The 19651-nt window shown below is 39.2% G+C and overlaps 1 protein-coding gene across 1 annotated transcript in view; it reads right to left on the minus strand.

Moving 5' to 3' along the window:
- wdr11 (WD repeat domain 11) overlaps positions 1-19651 on the minus strand; it is a 62207-nt gene that overhangs the window by 31954 nt on the left and 10602 nt on the right. Inside the window, exons 6-11 of the mRNA XM_017424298.3 lie at positions 18138-18303; positions 11096-11198; positions 10481-10679; positions 9112-9212; positions 5257-5433; positions 842-926 (exon numbers count right to left, since the gene is read on the minus strand). Of these exons, the coding sequence (XP_017279787.1) occupies positions 842-926; positions 5257-5433; positions 9112-9212; positions 10481-10679; positions 11096-11198; positions 18138-18303 (831 nt within the window). The remainder of the gene's footprint in view (positions 1-841; positions 927-5256; positions 5434-9111; positions 9213-10480; positions 10680-11095; positions 11199-18137; positions 18304-19651) is intronic.

The raw sequence follows: 19651 nt of genomic DNA on the forward strand, positions 1-19651 counted from the left end.
ACTGCAGACGCTGCACCAATCCGCCTGTCGATCTCCCGCTCCATTTTCCCCTCATTCGTGAACAAGACCCCGAGATACTTAAACTCCTCCACTTGGGGCAGGACATCTTCCCCGACCCAGAGAAGGCACTCTGCCCTTTTCTGTCTCAAGACCATGGCCTCAGATTTGGAGGCACTGATCCTATGTTATATATATAAAAAGAAATAACAGTTTTTTTTTTAAAGCTTTTTAGAAAAAGAGTCATTTTTTTCATGTCTGACTACTCTCTAAGCAGTTGTTTTCACACAAGATCAGATGAAAGTACAGAGGTGTAAGATGTGGTCTGCATGATCCGTCGCTGAGTTGGAGCTCAGTCTGCAGTGGAGTTAGTCACAGCATCTAACTGACGTTTATCTTGGGTTGGGGGGGGTTGCTGTTCACAGCAGAGTGCTCTAATAAAAGACACAGTTGGCACACGGCTGATTTTCTGTAGGTAAACACTGATCTGTGTGGATTATCAACACACAACAGTGGTGGATTAACAAGGACCTCTTTTATGAGCAAACAGTATGTGACACTGGCTCATGTTTCCCACATTCTGTTCTAATTATGCTGCATTAAAGAGACATTTCAGACCTTTTGAAGTAGGGTTCAGTGGAAAGGTTATCATCAATTAATATCTCACCAGTTGCAGGTTCAATTCTGACTGGACAGATGAGCTAACAGTTGGTCTGAGCTGGGCCAAGTTCAACATAAATGGCAGCCATCTAATGGGGTCATTAGGAGTGGTTCATGGTTGTCGATTGTTTAACCTGGAAACTGCATCTTATTGGACAGATGTGTCCAAACAGAAAGCTTTTACCTGACTTCACAGGAATGAACACTGAGTTCTTTGTGCAGAAGACCACTGGTTAGGTTGTAGACCAGGACAGACCCATTGCTGGTGCCTAAGAAAAGGAGACAAAAAGACAATGATGCACAAAAAACTGTGAGAACATGAGAAAGTTGAGACTCATCAGCGATCGGGGAGATGTGAATCACTGATGCATTGTGTCTTTGCAGATCAAACCCACAGTCTGAGAACATCACACTGTTTGATTTGTTTGGAAATATCACTTCAGGGTCATCAATCCAAAATACCACCTGACTCATTTCTGCAGGCTTCTGAACAGAACAGCTCAGAAAGTTTGTCAAAGTGATGATTTATTCACATTTTTTTCGACTGCAGAAGAAAAAAAAAAGTTAAACTAGCATCTACAACAAATCATTTTTATGTTTACCTACAGGAAAATTTCCAATATATACAGTCAGACAGGCTGACTTATACCCTACTTGAAAAAATAAAAAACACACCAGCTTGGTTTGGATATCATGATGATTTATGGTCATGCATTCATTAAGGACTTCAGGGGGTTTTAGCTGCTCTACGCTAAAAGTCACATTTTGCTGAACTGATGATTTAATGCAAACTTGTGTCATTTGTATTCTACACTGACACTGCAAACAATAACTTCTAATGCAATACAAATGTACATTTTTACCTTTAACCTGGTTTCACAAAAACCTGGAATGCTATGCAACATAAACAGAAAGAAATAAGTTCAACTCACTCAGTTGAAAACATATCAGGTGCTGACAGCCATAAATCTCCAGCCCCAAATGATTCAAATGGTGACACTTCCAGATAAGATGTCCTTTTTACCATTAAATCCATTCATTCATCCATTTTGAACCACTTATCCAAGGTCAGGTTGCTGAGGCAGCAAGTTGAGAGAAACCCACACATCCCTTACCCCAGAGACACTCTCTAGCTCATCCAGAGACATCCTGAGACATCCTGAGACATCCTGAGACATCCTGAGACATCCTGAGACAGTCCAAACAGGATTTATAGTTCCTCTAGTGGGTTCTGGGTCTGCACCTCCAATCAGATGCCTGAACCACCTCATCTGAAACCTTTCAATGTGGAGAAGCTGTGGCTTTATTCGGCTCTTCCTGGATGACTGAACCTCTTAAACTGAGTCCAGTTACTTTCAGAAGAAAACTCATTCAAGCAGCTTGTATTTGTGACCTGACAATGTTTGCAAATGCTCAAATGTGGCTCTGCATCATTGGTATGGCATTAGCCTTTGACATCAGTGGAAATTATAAGACACCTAGAGCAGTGTCTCGCTGGAGACCAGCTGGTGAGGAGCATTCACAAGGAAGCCTCCAAAATGTTTGCAGGGGGTTCTTAATTTCCTTGCATGAATCATACAGCCTTGCAGTCTTGTACCTTGAATTTTGAACATATTTAAACAATCTGTGAGGCAAATTTTCTATTAAAACAGCCACAGAATTGTCACTGACATCTCAACCCTATCTCAAACCCTTTTTCAATTTAGTTTCATGAAATCTAGAGCACCAGAGCCGTATTTAAACACCCACACAAGAGCTTTCCTCTGACAAAAAACATTTGATGCTACAACACAAAATGTCCAGGTCCAAAAACCAATTTTATGATAAATATGAATTATTTATCATAAAATTGTTTAAATGTGTCTGTGTGACAGTAAGTGCAGGCTGACACCCAGTGAGATACTGGCTTTAGGTATAAGGGCAGAACAATGACACAGAACAAAAGGAGAGGTCCACAATTATGTAACCAATTAAAATTCACTTGGATCCCTAAAAATTCATTTAACAAATTTGGGCTGAACTGCATGAAGAAATGTTGAGAAACACAAAGAGCAGAGAGACAAACAGTGAATTATCTGCTATTTACTCACAACTCCACTGACAAGCCTGGAGAGACCGTTCCAACTAAACATTAGTCAGCTTTTGAGTTACCTGGAAAATGTGTCCGCCTCTGAATATGGATGAAGTAATTCATTTACATCCCCCATGTAATTATGAAGACCGTCAAAAGTTAATATCCAGAATCCAATTCACAGGAAGTGGAATAAAAGACATTTCATTAATGCAGCTAGACGCTGTTTAACTGTTTGACAATGCAAGCTGACTATTGGGACTTGGCAAAATACGCACAAAGAAAACTTAATCACTCTGTTCTAGTTCTGGATTCAGGACACCACTGGGCACCAGCTGTGCCGAATCAACCCCAGATCATGTGCAGGATGATGGGCTCCCACTGTGTCTGGTTCAGTTAAATATTGATTGAAAGAAAGAGACAGTTCTTTGGAACGCTTTAGGGTAGAAACGACCTTCGACTTGGGAAAACAAGCACATCCTCTTGAGTAAAAACCTGCTAATCACACATGAACAGTCGTGATTACGCCGGTTAGATCTTTCAAACTCTTACAGTCAATGAGCTGCTGTAAAATCTGAGCAATGTATCCCAGGATAAAGATGATTTATATATCAGAGAGAACCGGCGAAAACAGTTGTAAGATGTGTAGGTTGAAGGTGTTATTATTCATCTGCATGTCGGTGGGACTAAAAGAGGCAATGTATCTCTGAGGTATGATTAATTTACGTGGGCTACGTCAGAGGACTCACTGCAGCCTATTTTTCAGCCTGACAACTAAACTGAAGATTTACTGCATTTGGCGAAGAAGAGCAGCACACAAAAGGCTTTAATGTCACAGAAATCCATGCATGTGTAGGAAAACATGAACATAAAACATAAACAATAACACTGCATATGCCTTCCTGGACATAAATTCACTTTTGTACTCATTATTTTCTAATTTAACATTGGTGAAGAAAAATAATCTTTTTAAATATATATATATATATTTTTTCTAAATTGCTGTTCTAAAACCAATACATCTAAACCATCACTGCATCCCTGTATCGTTTTACTAGAATGTAATAAGAAGTTGAGATTTTGATTAGATTTGTGCCTTTTGCATCATTTGCTGGGATTGCACAGTCAGATTTGATTGCAGGTTGAAACACTTTGACACACCGTTACCGTTTCAACATCAAGACATAATGACAAGTGCATTTTTTTTTTCTTGTTCAAAAATGAAAAAGGTTAAAGTATTTTTAGATGATTCTGTGACGTTTTTAGCTCAAGATATAACACCTTGAAACTAAAAAAAAAACACTTAATCTAGCGTATTTTATAACAAAACAAGCTTCAAAATAACTTTAAACAAGTAAGATAAAACAATAATCATAATTACTTTTTAACTAGTTTTAGTAACAAGCAAAACAAAGATTTCACTCAGAAATTAGAGTTCCTTTTTGTTTTTATGTTTACATGACTGCTGTGTCAACCAGTCAAAGTGGGGTCAGTTTGTGATGCTACAATCTGTTCAGAAGGTCAACGAGACAACGACTTCGACCCGAACGGCGTCAATAAACTGTGGTCGCAGTAGCTGCAAATGCACAATTGAACAATAATTGCCTTTCATTCCCCTGGCTACCTTTCTCAAGCTTTAAAAAAAAGCCTCGAGCAAACAGTAACTCTGTTCCTCTGCGGTTTGGTCAAATCCAAGAGCTTTTGTTCCGTGGTTCTTTAAAGGCTAGGACAAACAATCTATCAGCGGTAAAGGGTTTACTGAGCAATGGGACCCGCTGAACATTGGACAAAAACAAATGTTTTTGTTGAAACGCTGCTGTAGTAGAACAGAAGAAAACACCGGGTCTCTTTCAGACCTTTTCCTCAGTGAACAATAGAAGAAAAAGAACATTTAAAAAAATTGAGTTTTCATACAGTCCATTTCTTTGCTGTGCGATCTGACACTGATGACCTTTGACCTTGGAGTTCACCTCTAATCTCTTTGGAAGTTGTTCTGATCTCTTTGGTTACCATTCGTATCATCTATCGTTTCAATTTGTCATCAGTTGTCCTCTTGTGGACACGTCCTGGGAGGTTGTCTCCAGTTTGGACCTGAACCTTCTGGAGTCACAGGAATATCCAGCTGCTTGGAGACGGTCTTATAGTCTTTACCTTCAACATGCTGCTCAATCATTTGTCTCTGAGCTCCTGAGATAACTCTGTCCTCAGCTTTCTGGGGTCCATGTTCAGTGTGGTACACACCCTGATACCAAACAGCCCTGTAACTACCTTTCGCCCTTTAAATCTATTTAAAGGGTGAAAATTAGTCACAGGGCTGGATTGAAGATACCTTCGTTTGACATGTCCCTGCAATAATTACTTTCAATCTTTTTCAGAGTACCATCTGTTTTGTAAAGGCCAAATCATGGGTTTTTTAAATAACAATTTTTACTACTTTTGTCAGTTTCAAGTTATTTCAGTGACCTTTGTGGGTACAAACAAATGTGTTCACATCAGTACAAGGATGTCAGCAGTGAATGATCACTCACCTATGGCCAGAAGAGGTTGGTAATGGTTAATGTTTTTAGTGGTGAGAGGTGGACACATGCGGATGGCAAACGGGGGCAGCGGCAGACCGGACAGAAGGCCAGTGAGCAGGAACTTCAACTGGACCTCCTGCTGGTTGGATGCCAGAGGAAGAGGCTCACCAGCAATCAAGGTTTGACCTAGATAAACCATAAAGAACACATACAAAAGATATAATACAATACATGATTTTTGCCTTTCCTTTTCTCACTTTGCGCTGCCAGAAGGAGAACAGTTTCCTACCTTTCAACCCAGAGGGATTCACAAGGAAATAAAAATTACAGTCTGCATTTACCCTGTTACAGAAACATGCATTTGATCTGATGTATCAGATTTCTGTTTACAGTCTCTGATGCTAATTCTTCACTAATGGGTGTGTGTTGATGAATGAAACAGCATCGGACTAAACACAGTTATGAGTCAAAACAATCCGACTCAACAACACATTATTCCTGGCTGCTGAAACAGTCATCAATGGAAAAATAACGCTTGCATGATTGCTTTAGTCTAATGGCACAATTCAAATTGTTCTGCGGTGATTTAAGCTGTTGTTGTTGTTTGTGTGGGACACAGTCTGACTTTGCAAATGTTTTCAGAGACTAGAAAAAAATGCTTTTGTTATGTATCCATAATCTGCACAAGTATTTGAACCGAAGCAAGATATAAAAGCCAACAAGCTAAAGGTCACGACACAAACCAATAAATCACAACCCAACATCGGCTCTGGTTATACTTCACCAGCAGGACGTATAGTGTCCCACTTTTATGAAGGTGTGTTGGGTTTTTTAATAAGAACTGGGAAAAAATTTGTACTCTTGGACTCATGTTGATATCATTCTTTTTCTTAGAATTCAAAGTAATTAGCACTTGAATGAATTATATCCTAACCCACCAGGCTGATCGGATCGAATGCAAAGCTGTACTTTAGTTCAGTGGGTCCTAAGGTAGCATCTCACTGGGATGCAATGACTCAAAACTGCATAAAGATAGGTGGATTTTCTGTTGCAGACTTACTGAATTCTGAGTGTTTGCCACCAGGGGACCACTGAGCTGTCTGTCCATGTTTAGAACAATTGGTTTTTGAAAACTGCGGCCTAATTTTGTGTGCATGACTCGTAAAACCATATTCTTGGTCACGCACACTATTTATAGATTCCCACCTCCACCCACTTCGTCAGCTGCCCCCACATTTATGATTTAATCTGATGGAGTACACTTCTGAAATAAAACAGACTAAGACTAGTTTTTTCATAGTCATTATTCATCATCAGTGGGGTTTTTAAACCTGAACAACAGGCTTGAATGTTTGGTCAGATGAGACTTCCTGTGCACTTCTGTAGCACTTTTGAGACGCCTACAACAAATTTCAGATGGGTTCCGTAACTCTGGGACTGTTTTGAGAGCAAATCTGTTGCACAAATGTTCAAATCTAAAGCAACAGGACTGGCTGCCTCTGCATCTCACGTGAGGAAACTGAGAAGCATCACAAATGTCGTGAGACATTCTGGAGACTCCCTCACAAATGAAAAAACAAGAAATAAATATACAGACTGATGTATTTGTTTTCAGTAAAAGACCATTCCCTGCAGACGTCACTTTCTGCAAACTGAAGGGCGAACATAAAAAATGTCAGAACGTTCTGGAGATTCTGCACCTGCGTCTTTAAGCGACTCGCTTTGGAAGTAATGAAATTCTGTTTTACTGGTGTTTACATGAGTTCTTTTGAAATTTGAATCACAGAAAACACACAATACTTCATCTGTGATGAAGTCATCTGCCTGACATCTGATTCAGAATGAAAGGAGAAACGTTCTGAATCGTTTAACTCAGACAGACCAAACACAGAGTTTTAAATAACCGTATCAGAATCCTCAGCTCCTTGTCTTGGTAAGAACAAAAACTCGACACAAGCTGCTTCCGATATCCTGACATCTTGAGGATGTTAGTTTTTATAGAAAAAAATCTGGACTATATTACAAATAAATAAATAAATCATAAATTATGAAATTATTCTGTCATTCAAAAATATTTGCAAGAAAAGAGATGAAGAAAAAGATTGAGAATCACTGCTTTAGTGGAAGAGAAAAAGTTTTTGCAGTGCGGGAAAGCATCATAAAAAACAGACGGGGTTGTATTTATCTGTGGTAAAGTTTTCAACTAAAACAATTTTAATTATAATACTGAAAAATACAAGTATGAACAGATTAAATTCAATTATACTGTATCTATTTTTTGCAATTTTCTCTAAATTACCACCTCAGAGTCATAATTGTAACCTTTTTCCATCCATAGATATGAACCCGAGTTTTCTCCGGATTTAAAAAAAGGTTAATAGAAACATAAACAAAAGCTTAAACTTTATTGGCCTTGCAGCTTTGCATAACACTGTTAGCAGTGTTCGCAATTTAAATGGAAATCAGCACCTTTTGCAGCAGAGTTATTGCACATTACAGGAGGACGCAACAACATTAACATTCCAACACAGTGATTCAAAAAATCCATTTGGTTTTCATTAAATGTTGCACCTGACTTTATGTGACTACATCAAATATTGTCTTTGAGGTCCAAATAAACCAGGAGTGGAACATAATCCCACATCCAGCACAGAAAACCTATACTGAAAGAAAATTAAATTCTCCCGGTAGAAGGTTTCCCTTAAGCAATGATGAATTTGTCTGCAAGAATCTGACTTCTTCAGTCAAGAAATTTGATTACTAAGAGATGGCGAACGCCTTTTTTCCCCAGTTCAGCACACACCAAGGGCAAGGTCAAGGTGACAAATGATTAGGAAGATAAATAAGTTGCTAAAAGGCCATGGACTGATTTGTAAAGTCCATGTGTGGACAATGATAGTCCGTTAACCTGAGAACACAGAGCGAAGTGGTGAATGAGGAGTTTACATCCGAGGTAAACAGCGTCCTACATTCTTAAAGGTAACAGGTGCGCTCACATAAAGAAGGACGTCGTAGTCAAAAAGATGTAAAAAGGTGGCAGAAACAAGTCATTTCTTCACGTTACATGAAAAACAATTTGTTTCTGTACAGAAACCCTGTTTTTTTTTAAACTTTCATCAGGTACAAAACCAAGATATTTGTAGGGGAAAAAATAAAATCAATAGTGGTTCTGAAGTGGATTTAAGAGGGGAGAACTGCTGGAGTTGTCTTTTTCCTACCTTATTTTAGTAGCAGTTTAAGATCAGACAGATTGGATAACAAACGCAGACAGGAAACAACTGTGTCAGACAACAAAAACAACTTCATGCTCATGTATGTGTCCAGGATGACTCTCAAATGAAATTTTAGTTCAGTGTCTGCAGAGCTGGCTGAGTTAGAGCCATCATGGTGTTTACTAATGTGGCAGCCATCTTAAAGAAGGCCGACGTCAAAAGACAACCAGTTTAGATGTTCATCCAACGATTAATCTCTGCAAGTTTCATTACCATTTGTCCAGTAGTTTACAGACACACAGCAGGAAGTAACAAAAAGATCAAATGGAGCAGTAAGTAAATTAAAGAAAGAGAGGACTGAGACTGGGGAACCATGTTTGTCTGTGCGGTGCACAATGGAGAAGCCAGCAGTCACACATTAAAGCAGAAACTCAAAGAGAGCCCCGAGGCCAAAATAAATAAAAAAATAAAATGTAGGAAGACCTGACGCAGGTTCTGACACACACAAACAGAACTGTCCTTCACTTTTTAAAATTTCACCAAAAAATGGCGAGAAATGGATTATATCCTACCTAATTTTTTGCTTTAAAACTTAAAAAAATCACTTTTCTTTAGACATGAATGTTAAGAACCGGGACGTGTGCAGTCGTACCAATCATGCTGTTCAGACAGAGATCTGGAATCCTTTTCTGGTTTGGACCCAGAGGAGCTCCACAAAACGCCACGGGGGAGTAGAGAGGCAACAGACCCGAACTGGCACAGCGGCGGAGACAAGAACATTAATCAAAATTATTTCCTTTGCAAGGTACATATCTGTTGCTGCAACCAAGTGAGTGGGGAGTAATAAATGAATATTGCTTACAGAAATGATGAATGTAATCTGCTTTTTAATAAATTACCAAAACACACGGCTAAAGCAATATTCTTACAGGATGTTATGCATGTTTGGTTCTGGGTTTGATTAGATGCTGCTTAATAAATAGCAAAGAGGATCCTCAGGAAGAAATAAATAAATTCTTGACTGATGCAACAAAAAATAAAAACATTTCTGGTGCTTTTTGACACAAACAAAAAAAACTAAACTTCATTTTGTATTGTAAGCCAAACTCAGCTATCTCAGGAAAAATAATAATAATAATTTAAAAAATATTAATATAAGGTGGCCTAAAATATGTTTTGTGAAATTTTAAAGTAATAAATCTGAATAGGACTGTAACAAAAACATTTTTTTATTAAGTAAGGAGACAAAACTATTTTTTATGAGAACTGTATTTCCTGCTAGAATGAAATGATCTAACTAATCAGAAAGAAGTGCCAAGCTGATCTGAAATATTAAATCCAGGTCCCATTTATTAAGTTATTTATCCATTTTCTGCCGTTTATACCTGGTACCTGGTCATCCATTGTTTCCAGCAAATATGCATTTTCAATTAAATAAAAATATAAGATAATTGCTTAACATAAATAACAATGTATTTAACAACATTTAGAGGACCATGTACATGTAAAAATAATAGAATAGAAGAGGACTGTTAAAAAAACTAAATTGTAGACCACAGAGAGCTGGTTGTAGCAGCTGCTACTGCAGCTTCGTGGCAGAGTGACGATTTTTTAAGAAGCAGCAAATATTTGCTGATAAAGTCAGTCGGCTTATTAGTCTGTCCATCTCTAATTTTAATCATTTTATGATAGTTAATCTGCAAGTTTGTGCTGTAAAGCAGTATCAGTCGATACTTAATCTGAAATGAGTGACTGGTATTGGGGACAAAAGGTCTTGAATGGGACGTCCCTAAGTAATAATTTTGATTTTTTTAACTAACTGTGTGTTCAACAGCAGCAAGTGGGTGTGTCGTTAACGGATAGCAGACTTCATCAACACTAGCCACACTGTCTGCACCTATAAAAGGCTAAATTTAAGATTTTACCTCGTTAAGAACACCTTCTGGAGTAGTCAAAGCATTTAACTGATAACTCATCCTGCAGAAAGGTTTCAGTTTTGCTCTCTGTGTGCGTTTCTGTACCTCGGATTGGCAGCAGCTCGTCCAGTGTGGGCTTTCAGCTCCCAGAGCATCACTCTGCCATCACTGACCATCAGCGCAGCTTTGTTTTCATTCACAGGGCAAATAAGCATACGGTACGGCCGCACTGTCTTGGTGACTCGAATGGCGTCGCACTGGGAGCGCAGGTCATAGACGAGTTCCTGGACATTCTGTTCTGGGTCTGAAAGAGCAGCGGATTATTACAGAACGAGTGAGAGAAAAGAGGAAGGAGGAGAAGAAGAAGAGGAAATGTAAAAGTGAATGAGTGGGGAAGAGACACAAAAGGACGTGTCGAGATAAAAGAACATGAGCTGGGAGAGATGTGTGTGAAGGAGATTACAAGGAGAGGAACATTAACACAAGAAAAAAAGAGTCACAGAACTCCCAGGAGCCTCAAAGACTAAGTCAAAGATAAATAAGACAGAAAAGGGATAAATGCCCAGTGAAGCACAGACAAAGGCTATAGAAGCAGAAAGCTGTGCAGTTCTGGTTGAACAGCTGATGAATGGGAGATGGCACACTAGAGCTTGACTAATTTGAGAGTAGAAAACAACAGGCATGAGCTTAATGCGAGAAGGTGCGTTCCCATTTTCATACCTGCTGCTTCCTCTGGAGCTGACGTGGCGCGGCACACTCGGAGCGTGATGCAGCCATTTTCATGGAGACAGTAGAGGGCATCTCGCTGGGCGCAGGGAATAACCTGAACACAAAACGCCAGAGGGAATGTGTGATCGGGTAATATTACTTAATATCCATGCTGCCTTGTGGACATGCAAGTTACCTACAGTTTGCCATAGAAAAGGTAAGTCTTTATTTATAGAGCAGATTTAAAAAAACAAACTTACAAAGGGCTTTACATCAAATAAAATACAATAAAAACATAAAAATGAGCAATCCTAAAAATCTCATTAAGCAAAAAAGCAAAGATAGACCAAATAATGAAGTATTGAACACAAAAGCATCTTGCAAAGAGTTTTCGGTTGCGATTTAAAGCACTATAGAGATTCTAGATAAAGACTAGACCACAGTCTGGGACTCTGGACAGAAAACCCACGGTCCCCCGTCTCCTAAAACGAAAACAAATAAGAAGACCTGATCAGAGGATCTAAATGAAGTGTAAGGTGCTAAGAGTTCACTGATGGGAGCAGGAGTCCGATTTTTAATGCTTCATGGACTAAAAGGAAGAGTTTCAATTGAACCCTGAATTTTACAGTGAAAAGAGATGAACACAGGGGTGACATGAGAGCAAGACAAGGTCTTGGTGAGAAGTCTAGCAGTTGACTTTTGGACTAACTGTAGACGAGAAAAAGAGTTTTGGTTTGTAAAGGAGTAGAGGGAGTTATAGTAGTCTAAATGTGACCACAAAAAAGCATGAATTAGAGTTTTTAATTCTTATTTTGGCAATGTTTCTCAAGTGGAAGTAATTGGACTGAACTACTGACTTTAAACACATCTCAAATTTGAGTTGTTGGTCAAAGACGACCTTGAAGTTGAACTATGGAATAAGACTAAAGATGATCACAGCTGCTAAATTCTGAACCATTCAGTGATATTAAACCAGATGGTCTCTTGGATCTTTGGCCTCAAGAACACGACATCCATGAGTGAATGAGAGGGAGACAGGTGCAACAGTGAAGCTGGAAGGAGTGGAGGTACTGAAGGTAGATGGGTTCAAGTATCTGGGGTCATCCATCCAAAGAAACACAAGAGAGCAGAAGAAGAGAGCAGGCAGGGAAGAGTGGTGGGAGACAAGTGTCAAAGAGGATGGAGACAAGTGTCAAAGAGGATTTGTGACAGAAGGACAGCTGCAGGAGTGAAAGGGGTGGAAGCGAGAGCTGCGATGATGTATGGTTTGGAGTCAATGTCTCAAACAAAGAGACAGGAGGCGGAGCTGGAGGTGTTAAGATTTCCGTTGAGAGTCACCAAAATGGACAGGATTAAAAATGAGAACTGTACATCAGAAACAAGGCTGAGGTGGTTTGAACATGTGCAGAGGAGGGACAGTGGACAAATTTGACAAAGGCTGTTGGATATGAAGCTGAAGGGAGGAGGGGAAGAGAAAAACCACAGAGGAGGATCATGGATGTAGTGAAGGAGGATCTGCAGAGAGTCGGTGTGACAGAAGAGGACGCTGGGACAAAGAAGGATGCTGGGACAGAGGAGGATGCTGGGACAGGGGAGGATGCTGGGACAGGGTGAGATGGAGACAGATGATCCATAGTGGAGACACCTAAAGAGAGCAGCCGAAAGAAGAAGAAAGTTTTACACTTTACTTTAGTCTGTACCATAAGAGTTTAGGATCCCAGAATACTTATAAATTATCTTTTTTATTACTAAATCACTTTAAGTTTAAACTTCTACTCCTCAAATTAGCACATATTTTTGTTCAGATAAGTAGCTGGATTTGGTCTTGAGCTTACAGGACGGTTTTGCCTGAAGATTCACATCTGTTTGTACTGCAGTGTAACTCAATAATGTTTTTCAGCCTGAAGCTCCTTCGATTTACCGTAGTTGATACAAGCCAAACATTCTTTGCATTTTTACTGTGGAAATGTTTCCTGAAAAAGCTCACGTTGCCTTCCACAAAACTGTAGACACCTCCTCAGCCTAGAATGTTTTTTTGTTTGTTTTTTTATATAATCATGTTACTGACTAGTTGCCTATAAACCTAAAATGGCTCCAGGATGGAGACAAAATGATAATGTTTGGGTACAAAGTGGGAGTTTGATTTTCTGGACATACAATTTAACCATCACCCCCTAATAATTGACTGTTTACTAGTTATTTTTTAGCATTAACTAGCTAGAATCTCTACTCTTGTCTTACTCATGTCCTTAAATGAGTCTAAAAAATAAATACATAAATCCTATTTAGATTACTCACTTTAGAAAATGTAATTTAAAACCCTGCTTCTATTTAAAGACAACTTGTCAATCTATTTGTTTCAGAACGAAACAAAGTTTGTACAAAAATTGTTTTATTCGTAAATGTATTCAAAAGTAATGCTAAATCGCAAAAAAGCTCTAATGCCAGCCTGAGAAGGAGCGGGTTTATTTAAAAAGCAACAGAGTGGAAGCTCTTATTTTTAATTTGTATTATTAATAAAATGAGGGCAGAAACTGCAGATTTATAATAAGTATAAATGCCAAGTAAAAATACCTGAAAAAAGTAAAAAAAAAACAACAATCTTAAGGATCCTGTCACATTTTTTGCCTCTAATTGGATTTGTTAAACCAAAAACAGAACTATGTGACAGCACCTAAACCCCAATTATCTTTTATTTCATATTCAGTTTAACAACCTCACCCAGTTTAAAGACCAAGTTAAAACAAAAAAAAAAATCTTATATTTAGTTTCAATACACTCAGCATGAGAGGTACAGCACACTGCTTATAGGCGTTGTACATGATAAACTGGCAACTGCACTTTGTGTTCGAGCCAAATTGGACTGCAAAGCCTCTACACATCGGAGTGGACTTCTGCTAAACTGTTTCATCAGTCATGCAAATTGGATGCTGTGACAAGCACTTTATAATGCTTAAAGAAGGGAGGTGTGACTGGACAGACTGAGAGGCTGAGTAATGCCCCTCTGCTTCAGCTCTTGGTCACATTTTCCACTTTTTGTGTTTTCAAACGATGAAAACATTTATTAAAACAAGATCCTTCACAACGCAAAGAAGCCATAGTTCATAAAAAAATCAACAATATAATAAGCAGAATGTAATTTCCCACATGCTGAACTGTTCAACTGAGTAGGGATATACTCTGTATTGGTCCATTTATGTATAATTAGGGATAAAATGAGAAAACATTGTCATAAAAAGGATATTATTGCTTAAATACATGAGGGGAAACAGTAAGATCTAGATAAGCCACAATAACGGTATTTTTCCCCACGGTTGGACACACAAGGAAAGCAAAGTAAACAAAGAAATTTTCTCTCTTTATTGATTTTGTGACTCTATGAAATACCCCCACAGCATTCATCAAGTTCCAGTTAGACCTCGACTCTTTAGAAGGTGATAACTGGCACCTAAAGGTCAACATTGTCACTGACTGTGACTACAAAGAAAAACTGGAAGTCAGACAAGATATATGAAGGCGAGATAATTTGATGTAGTTTAAAAGTACCCAGCCTTGCTGTGCAGTCGTGACACAACAATGTGGTGGCCACTGAGTGAGGAAGAGAAACAGAGAACCTGATGATTAACGGCAGATGGAATTGGCTTCTTGGAGGAATCATCCATAAAAAAAGATTATGGTAAAGCTAACACAAGTAATGCAATAAAAAAAGAGTTAGGCAATGAGTTCATTTGAGGAAAAAAAAAAGCCATGTGAGACGAAGACAGAGCAACAGCGCTGCCATTAATCTCATCTAAACTAAGATCACGTCAAGAAAAAACGTTTCTGATTTGTCATAAAATGTCACTTCCAGGCAATATGTTCTTCAACTAATACTGCAATAGTTAGGGACTTTTTCATGACACCTAATCTATCATCCACCCATCCATCTTCTGCATGTTCAGGTTGTGGAGGCAGTAGGTTTAGGAGGAAAAACCAGACATCCCATCACCAGGAGACACTCTCCAGCTCCTTCTGGGAGCATTCCCAAGTCAGGATACATATTTCCTCCATGGAGTTCTGGAACTGCCATAGGGTCATCAGTGGGACATCCCTTGAAAAGCTCCACAGGAAGGCACCCAGGAAGCATCCTTATCGGATACCCAAACCACCTCAGCTGACTCATTTCAGTGTTGAGGCAAAGCAGCTCTACTCCAAGCTCCTCCAGGATGACAGAGCCTGGAGACCCTACGGAAACCCATTTCAGCTGCGGAGTCTCGTTTTTTTTAGTCACGATCCATACCTCATGACCATAGGTGAGGGTTGGAGCGTGGACGGACCAGTAAACCAAAAGCTTTGCCTTTCGACTCAGCTCCTTCTTCCACACCTCAGACCCGAGCAACATCTTCATGACTGCAAACAAGGCCCTGATCTGTCGATTTATTTCCTGCTCCATCCTACCATCACTAATGACCAAGACTACCAGACACTGAACTACTCCACTGGAAGCAAAGACTCAATCCAGCCCAGAGGGACACAATGATGAAGAAAGACCACATTAAACAGGCACCTCGCCCTGATTAGGGAAACCAGGGCACCTTTCTGGAGCCAGGCCTGGGGAAAGCTTGCTGGTGAGCATCTGGTAGTTGAGGCTCGGCTCCTGTGGCACATCGAAACCAAGCTTGAAAAAACTACAGGAAGCTACTTCCCCATAGACCCATCACCTGTGAGGAGAGGCATCAAAGTCGAGTGTGATGTAAGCCAGGTGGCAGGCAAGGGCAGGGCCCTGGACACGCAGACTGCCTCTTGGTACAATATACAGACAGATAAATATGTTTGCATCCCTTTACAATAATCAAAAGCACAACTGATGTGACTGGAGCCAAAAAGGTCCAGTTTTGTCTCATCCGTCCCTTAAACCTCTCACAGAAATTTGGGGTTTTGTTTTTCTGTCGATAGTAGAGCTTCCTGGGTGTTCTTCCTTGGAGCCCATTATGATTCAAAATGTGATGGATGGTGCGATCAGAAACCTTGACCTTGAAGTTCAGCTCGAATGGTTTTGGATTAGGTGCCTCTTTTTCTATCTGTCTGATCAAGCTGGGGTCGTATTCCCTCCTGTGTTTATGTCCCGGGAGGTTGGCTACAGTCCCACAAATTAATAATGTCAGCTGAGGTCAAAGGAACATGAAACTGCTTGGAGATGGTCTTGTAGCCTTTACCTTGAACATGGAGATGTCTAATCTTTTTTCTGAGCTCCTCAGACAGCTCTCACCTTTGCTTTCTCTGCTGCATGCTCAGTTTGGTGAACAGAACCAAACCAAACCACCCAGTGTCTGTTTGCTCCCTTTAAATGGGCTGAATGTGTGATGAAAAGTTTGAAGGCTCTTGTGATATAAATTAAGGTCAAAGACTAATTCTCTCTTTAAGGGTACCGGCAAATCTTTGTAAAATAAACAATAAATCATTTCTTTTCACAATTATTTGGTTACTCTATCAGATACTAAAACGTATGTAGATACACATTAGAGAATTCTTTCTTGCAAAATTAATCATTGTTTCAATGGGTCCAAGGGTACTGACAAATTTATCCGCTCTGTATATTGTGATATTTTGATATCCTCCTTCAGTCACTATATTAATGTTTAATTCAACACTGGAGTGACTCACAGGCTGTGGCCCTCTGATCCTTGTTCCCTCATCAGGATAAAATAACAAAAGTTACTACTTCTCTCTCACATAATCCAACAGCAGAAGTGACTTTTAACCAATCTAGCTCCAGAACAAAGAACAAAGTGCAGTGTGGCAGTGCAATTTGAAAACAGGCTAGAGTGTGAACATAATTACAAAAACAAGCGATGTAGCTTATGTGTGGGAGAAAACACAGATGTATCTGACCAGTAATCATACCACGGCACTCAAATGCCATTTGGCAACAACAGACCAGAACATTAAACCAGCTAAACAATGGCTGACACAGGATGACAACACACAAACACACACACACACACACACACACACACGACACATCAGAACCCTGCTCAGTAAGCAGTGATTAGAACAGTCACCTATTAAAAAATGACACGTTTTGTTAGAGAAAGCAGTCATTAGAGGTCCATTTAGGTTTAAAATAAATACAGCACAAACTGCGACAAAGAGCTTGATAAAATGATCGATGTTAAAACAAAATGACCACCTCTCCAAATAAACATGACTACAAGACAGCGGTGTGGGAATCAGTTATCACAGCCACCAAATTACTTAGAGTTTATTGACAGCATTAATTAGCAAGAAAAGTCCATTCTCTGACCTTCTTGTCTGTCAATAATTTCTTCCTTATGGAAATAAAGAACAACGTCTAAATGTCCTTATGAGTCTCAGACACCTGAGTTTTCTCACAGAGACTGTTGAGCTCCTCCTTTTTGTAACAACATCAGGTAAACGGTAGCTTTCAGAAAGCCAGAGTAATTTTGAAGGTGATGAGCTGACTTCCATAAATCTACACCATCTCTTTCCCAGATCCCTCAGTGTAAAAAAAAAAGAGCAACCAATCTGTTTAAAGTCTTCCTTGCAAAATTCAAACCATTCCTGGATTCCAGAAAGTAATCACTGGATGTAAGGCTCGTTAACCTTTGGGATAATCCCAAAGGTTGACCCCCAAAGATGGTTGAAGATGGCTGCCACAGCCAACTGACCTTACAAAACACAAAGGGAGCCATAACTCAGTCAGCTTTACAGATACGGACTTCAAATCTGGCATGGTATTATCTGAGATTGAGCCTTGACACCTGAAGCGCCAGAATATGTCTGCTTTAAGATAATAAAAGAATATATTTATACAACTTAAAGAGCTTTTAAAAGAGGGACAGGAACACCAGCCTTGTCAGTTCTGTTTCAACTAATAAATAAATGTCACTTACTCTTATCCCCCCTCCTATAGGGAACTATATGATAAGGGTTGATATGGGAAAGAAGTTAAACATCAAAAATTCCAAATAAAGGTTTCCTCTCAAGGTTCGTGACTCCTTCAATGATTTATTCTGGCATCGTTCTCAGAGGTTACAGATGCAGTGCCTCTTACCTGGATGAAGGGCACCCCAGAGCGCTCAATGGCCACCACGCCGACTGTCTGGCTGAGCTCCAGGTCCAGGATTAAAATCTCCCTGGGATAAAGCAGCAGCATGTGGTTCCTTTTGGAAGGCAGGTAGGAGAGCTGCAGACAATCGTTTAGCGTCACGGCCTCCGCTCTACAGAAATAAAACAGGAATTGCTTTAACCAGTTTTTTCCTCATGAACTGAACAATAATGAGCTAAAAAAAAGTTACATTTTGTACATCAGGTCACTGACTTGTATTTACAAACTTTTTTAAAAATTAAACTTTAAATACAGATTCCAAATTTTAGTTGGAGGGGAAAGATGTCATTTGCAACAACTGGAACTGAAGTTCTACATAACAATACGCCACTCAGCTCAGCTGTATTCAGTGAATAAATCAGCCGAGATCAAGGTAGTAATGACTGAAAACAAACAACATCGGGAGATGAAATATGCAAATACGTACACCAACGTGAAGCTGGATCTGAAAGTTATGAAACAACTTTAATACTGTTTAATTTATGAGATCAGCATGATATTTATTCATGTTCTTCCCTGTGATGGCTGGAAAATAAACAGTTTTTTCCTGTTGTTGTCTTCGAGAGGCACAGACAAACGAGGGAAAACTTAAAAGTGAACCGAGTTTAATATTTGGACGGCAGATGAATTAAGCAGTTATTGAAAGCATCAGCCAGAACTTTCTTTCCATTACTTTAGAAGTTCTGATATGTAAAACTGATCTGTTATTTGTTGCAGCTTCTTTCATGAGAGTTTGAATTAACTGAAGCATTATGACTATGGCAGCTGCCAGGATGGACGTCTCCAAACGACGAGAAAGCAGCCGATAACAAGACATAAAGGAGTATATTTTCACAAAATCTCTGAGCTGGTCCAGGGCCATAACTCACTGCAGGAACTTTATTTCGCTTTGTTACGGTGAGACTGAATAGAGAGAAGTAAACTTTATAACACAATGGAGGTCATTACCTTCTGGGGAGAGCTTAAAAGATAACATGAAGTGAAGAGAAAAACCTTTAGGAGTTACTGAGCTGAATCACACCATTGTGTTGCCTGCTTACTGAAGTTTATCGAGGAAGAAATAGCTAAAACGTCTGAGTCACCAGAAGAATAACATCAGAAGGCAGATGAGACCTTGTTCTTCAGCTGTCTGAACAATTATGAGACCTATGGTAATAATTTAATAACAGGTGTAAATTTTACTCGACCGGACTGAAAGTTTCATCACTCCAATGTGTTATTAAAACAGAAATAAAAACAAATGTCTTGGTTTTTCTATCTCGCTTTTATTGTTTTCTATTAATTGGAGAAAATATTATAGATTAAATGAAAAGAAAGAAGAAGAGAGATTTTAACTACTTTCCTCTCTTCAAAAAAAAAAAAAAAAAAGGTTAAAAAACAAAAACAACTGGACTTCTATTCTGTAGCTGAAGACGTTTCGCTTCTCATCCGAGGAGCTTTCTCAATTCAGAAATAGAGAG

This window comes from Kryptolebias marmoratus, linkage group LG22 (assembly GCF_001649575.2).
Source record: "Kryptolebias marmoratus isolate JLee-2015 linkage group LG22, ASM164957v2, whole genome shotgun sequence".
NCBI lineage: Eukaryota > Metazoa > Chordata > Actinopteri > Cyprinodontiformes > Rivulidae > Kryptolebias > Kryptolebias marmoratus.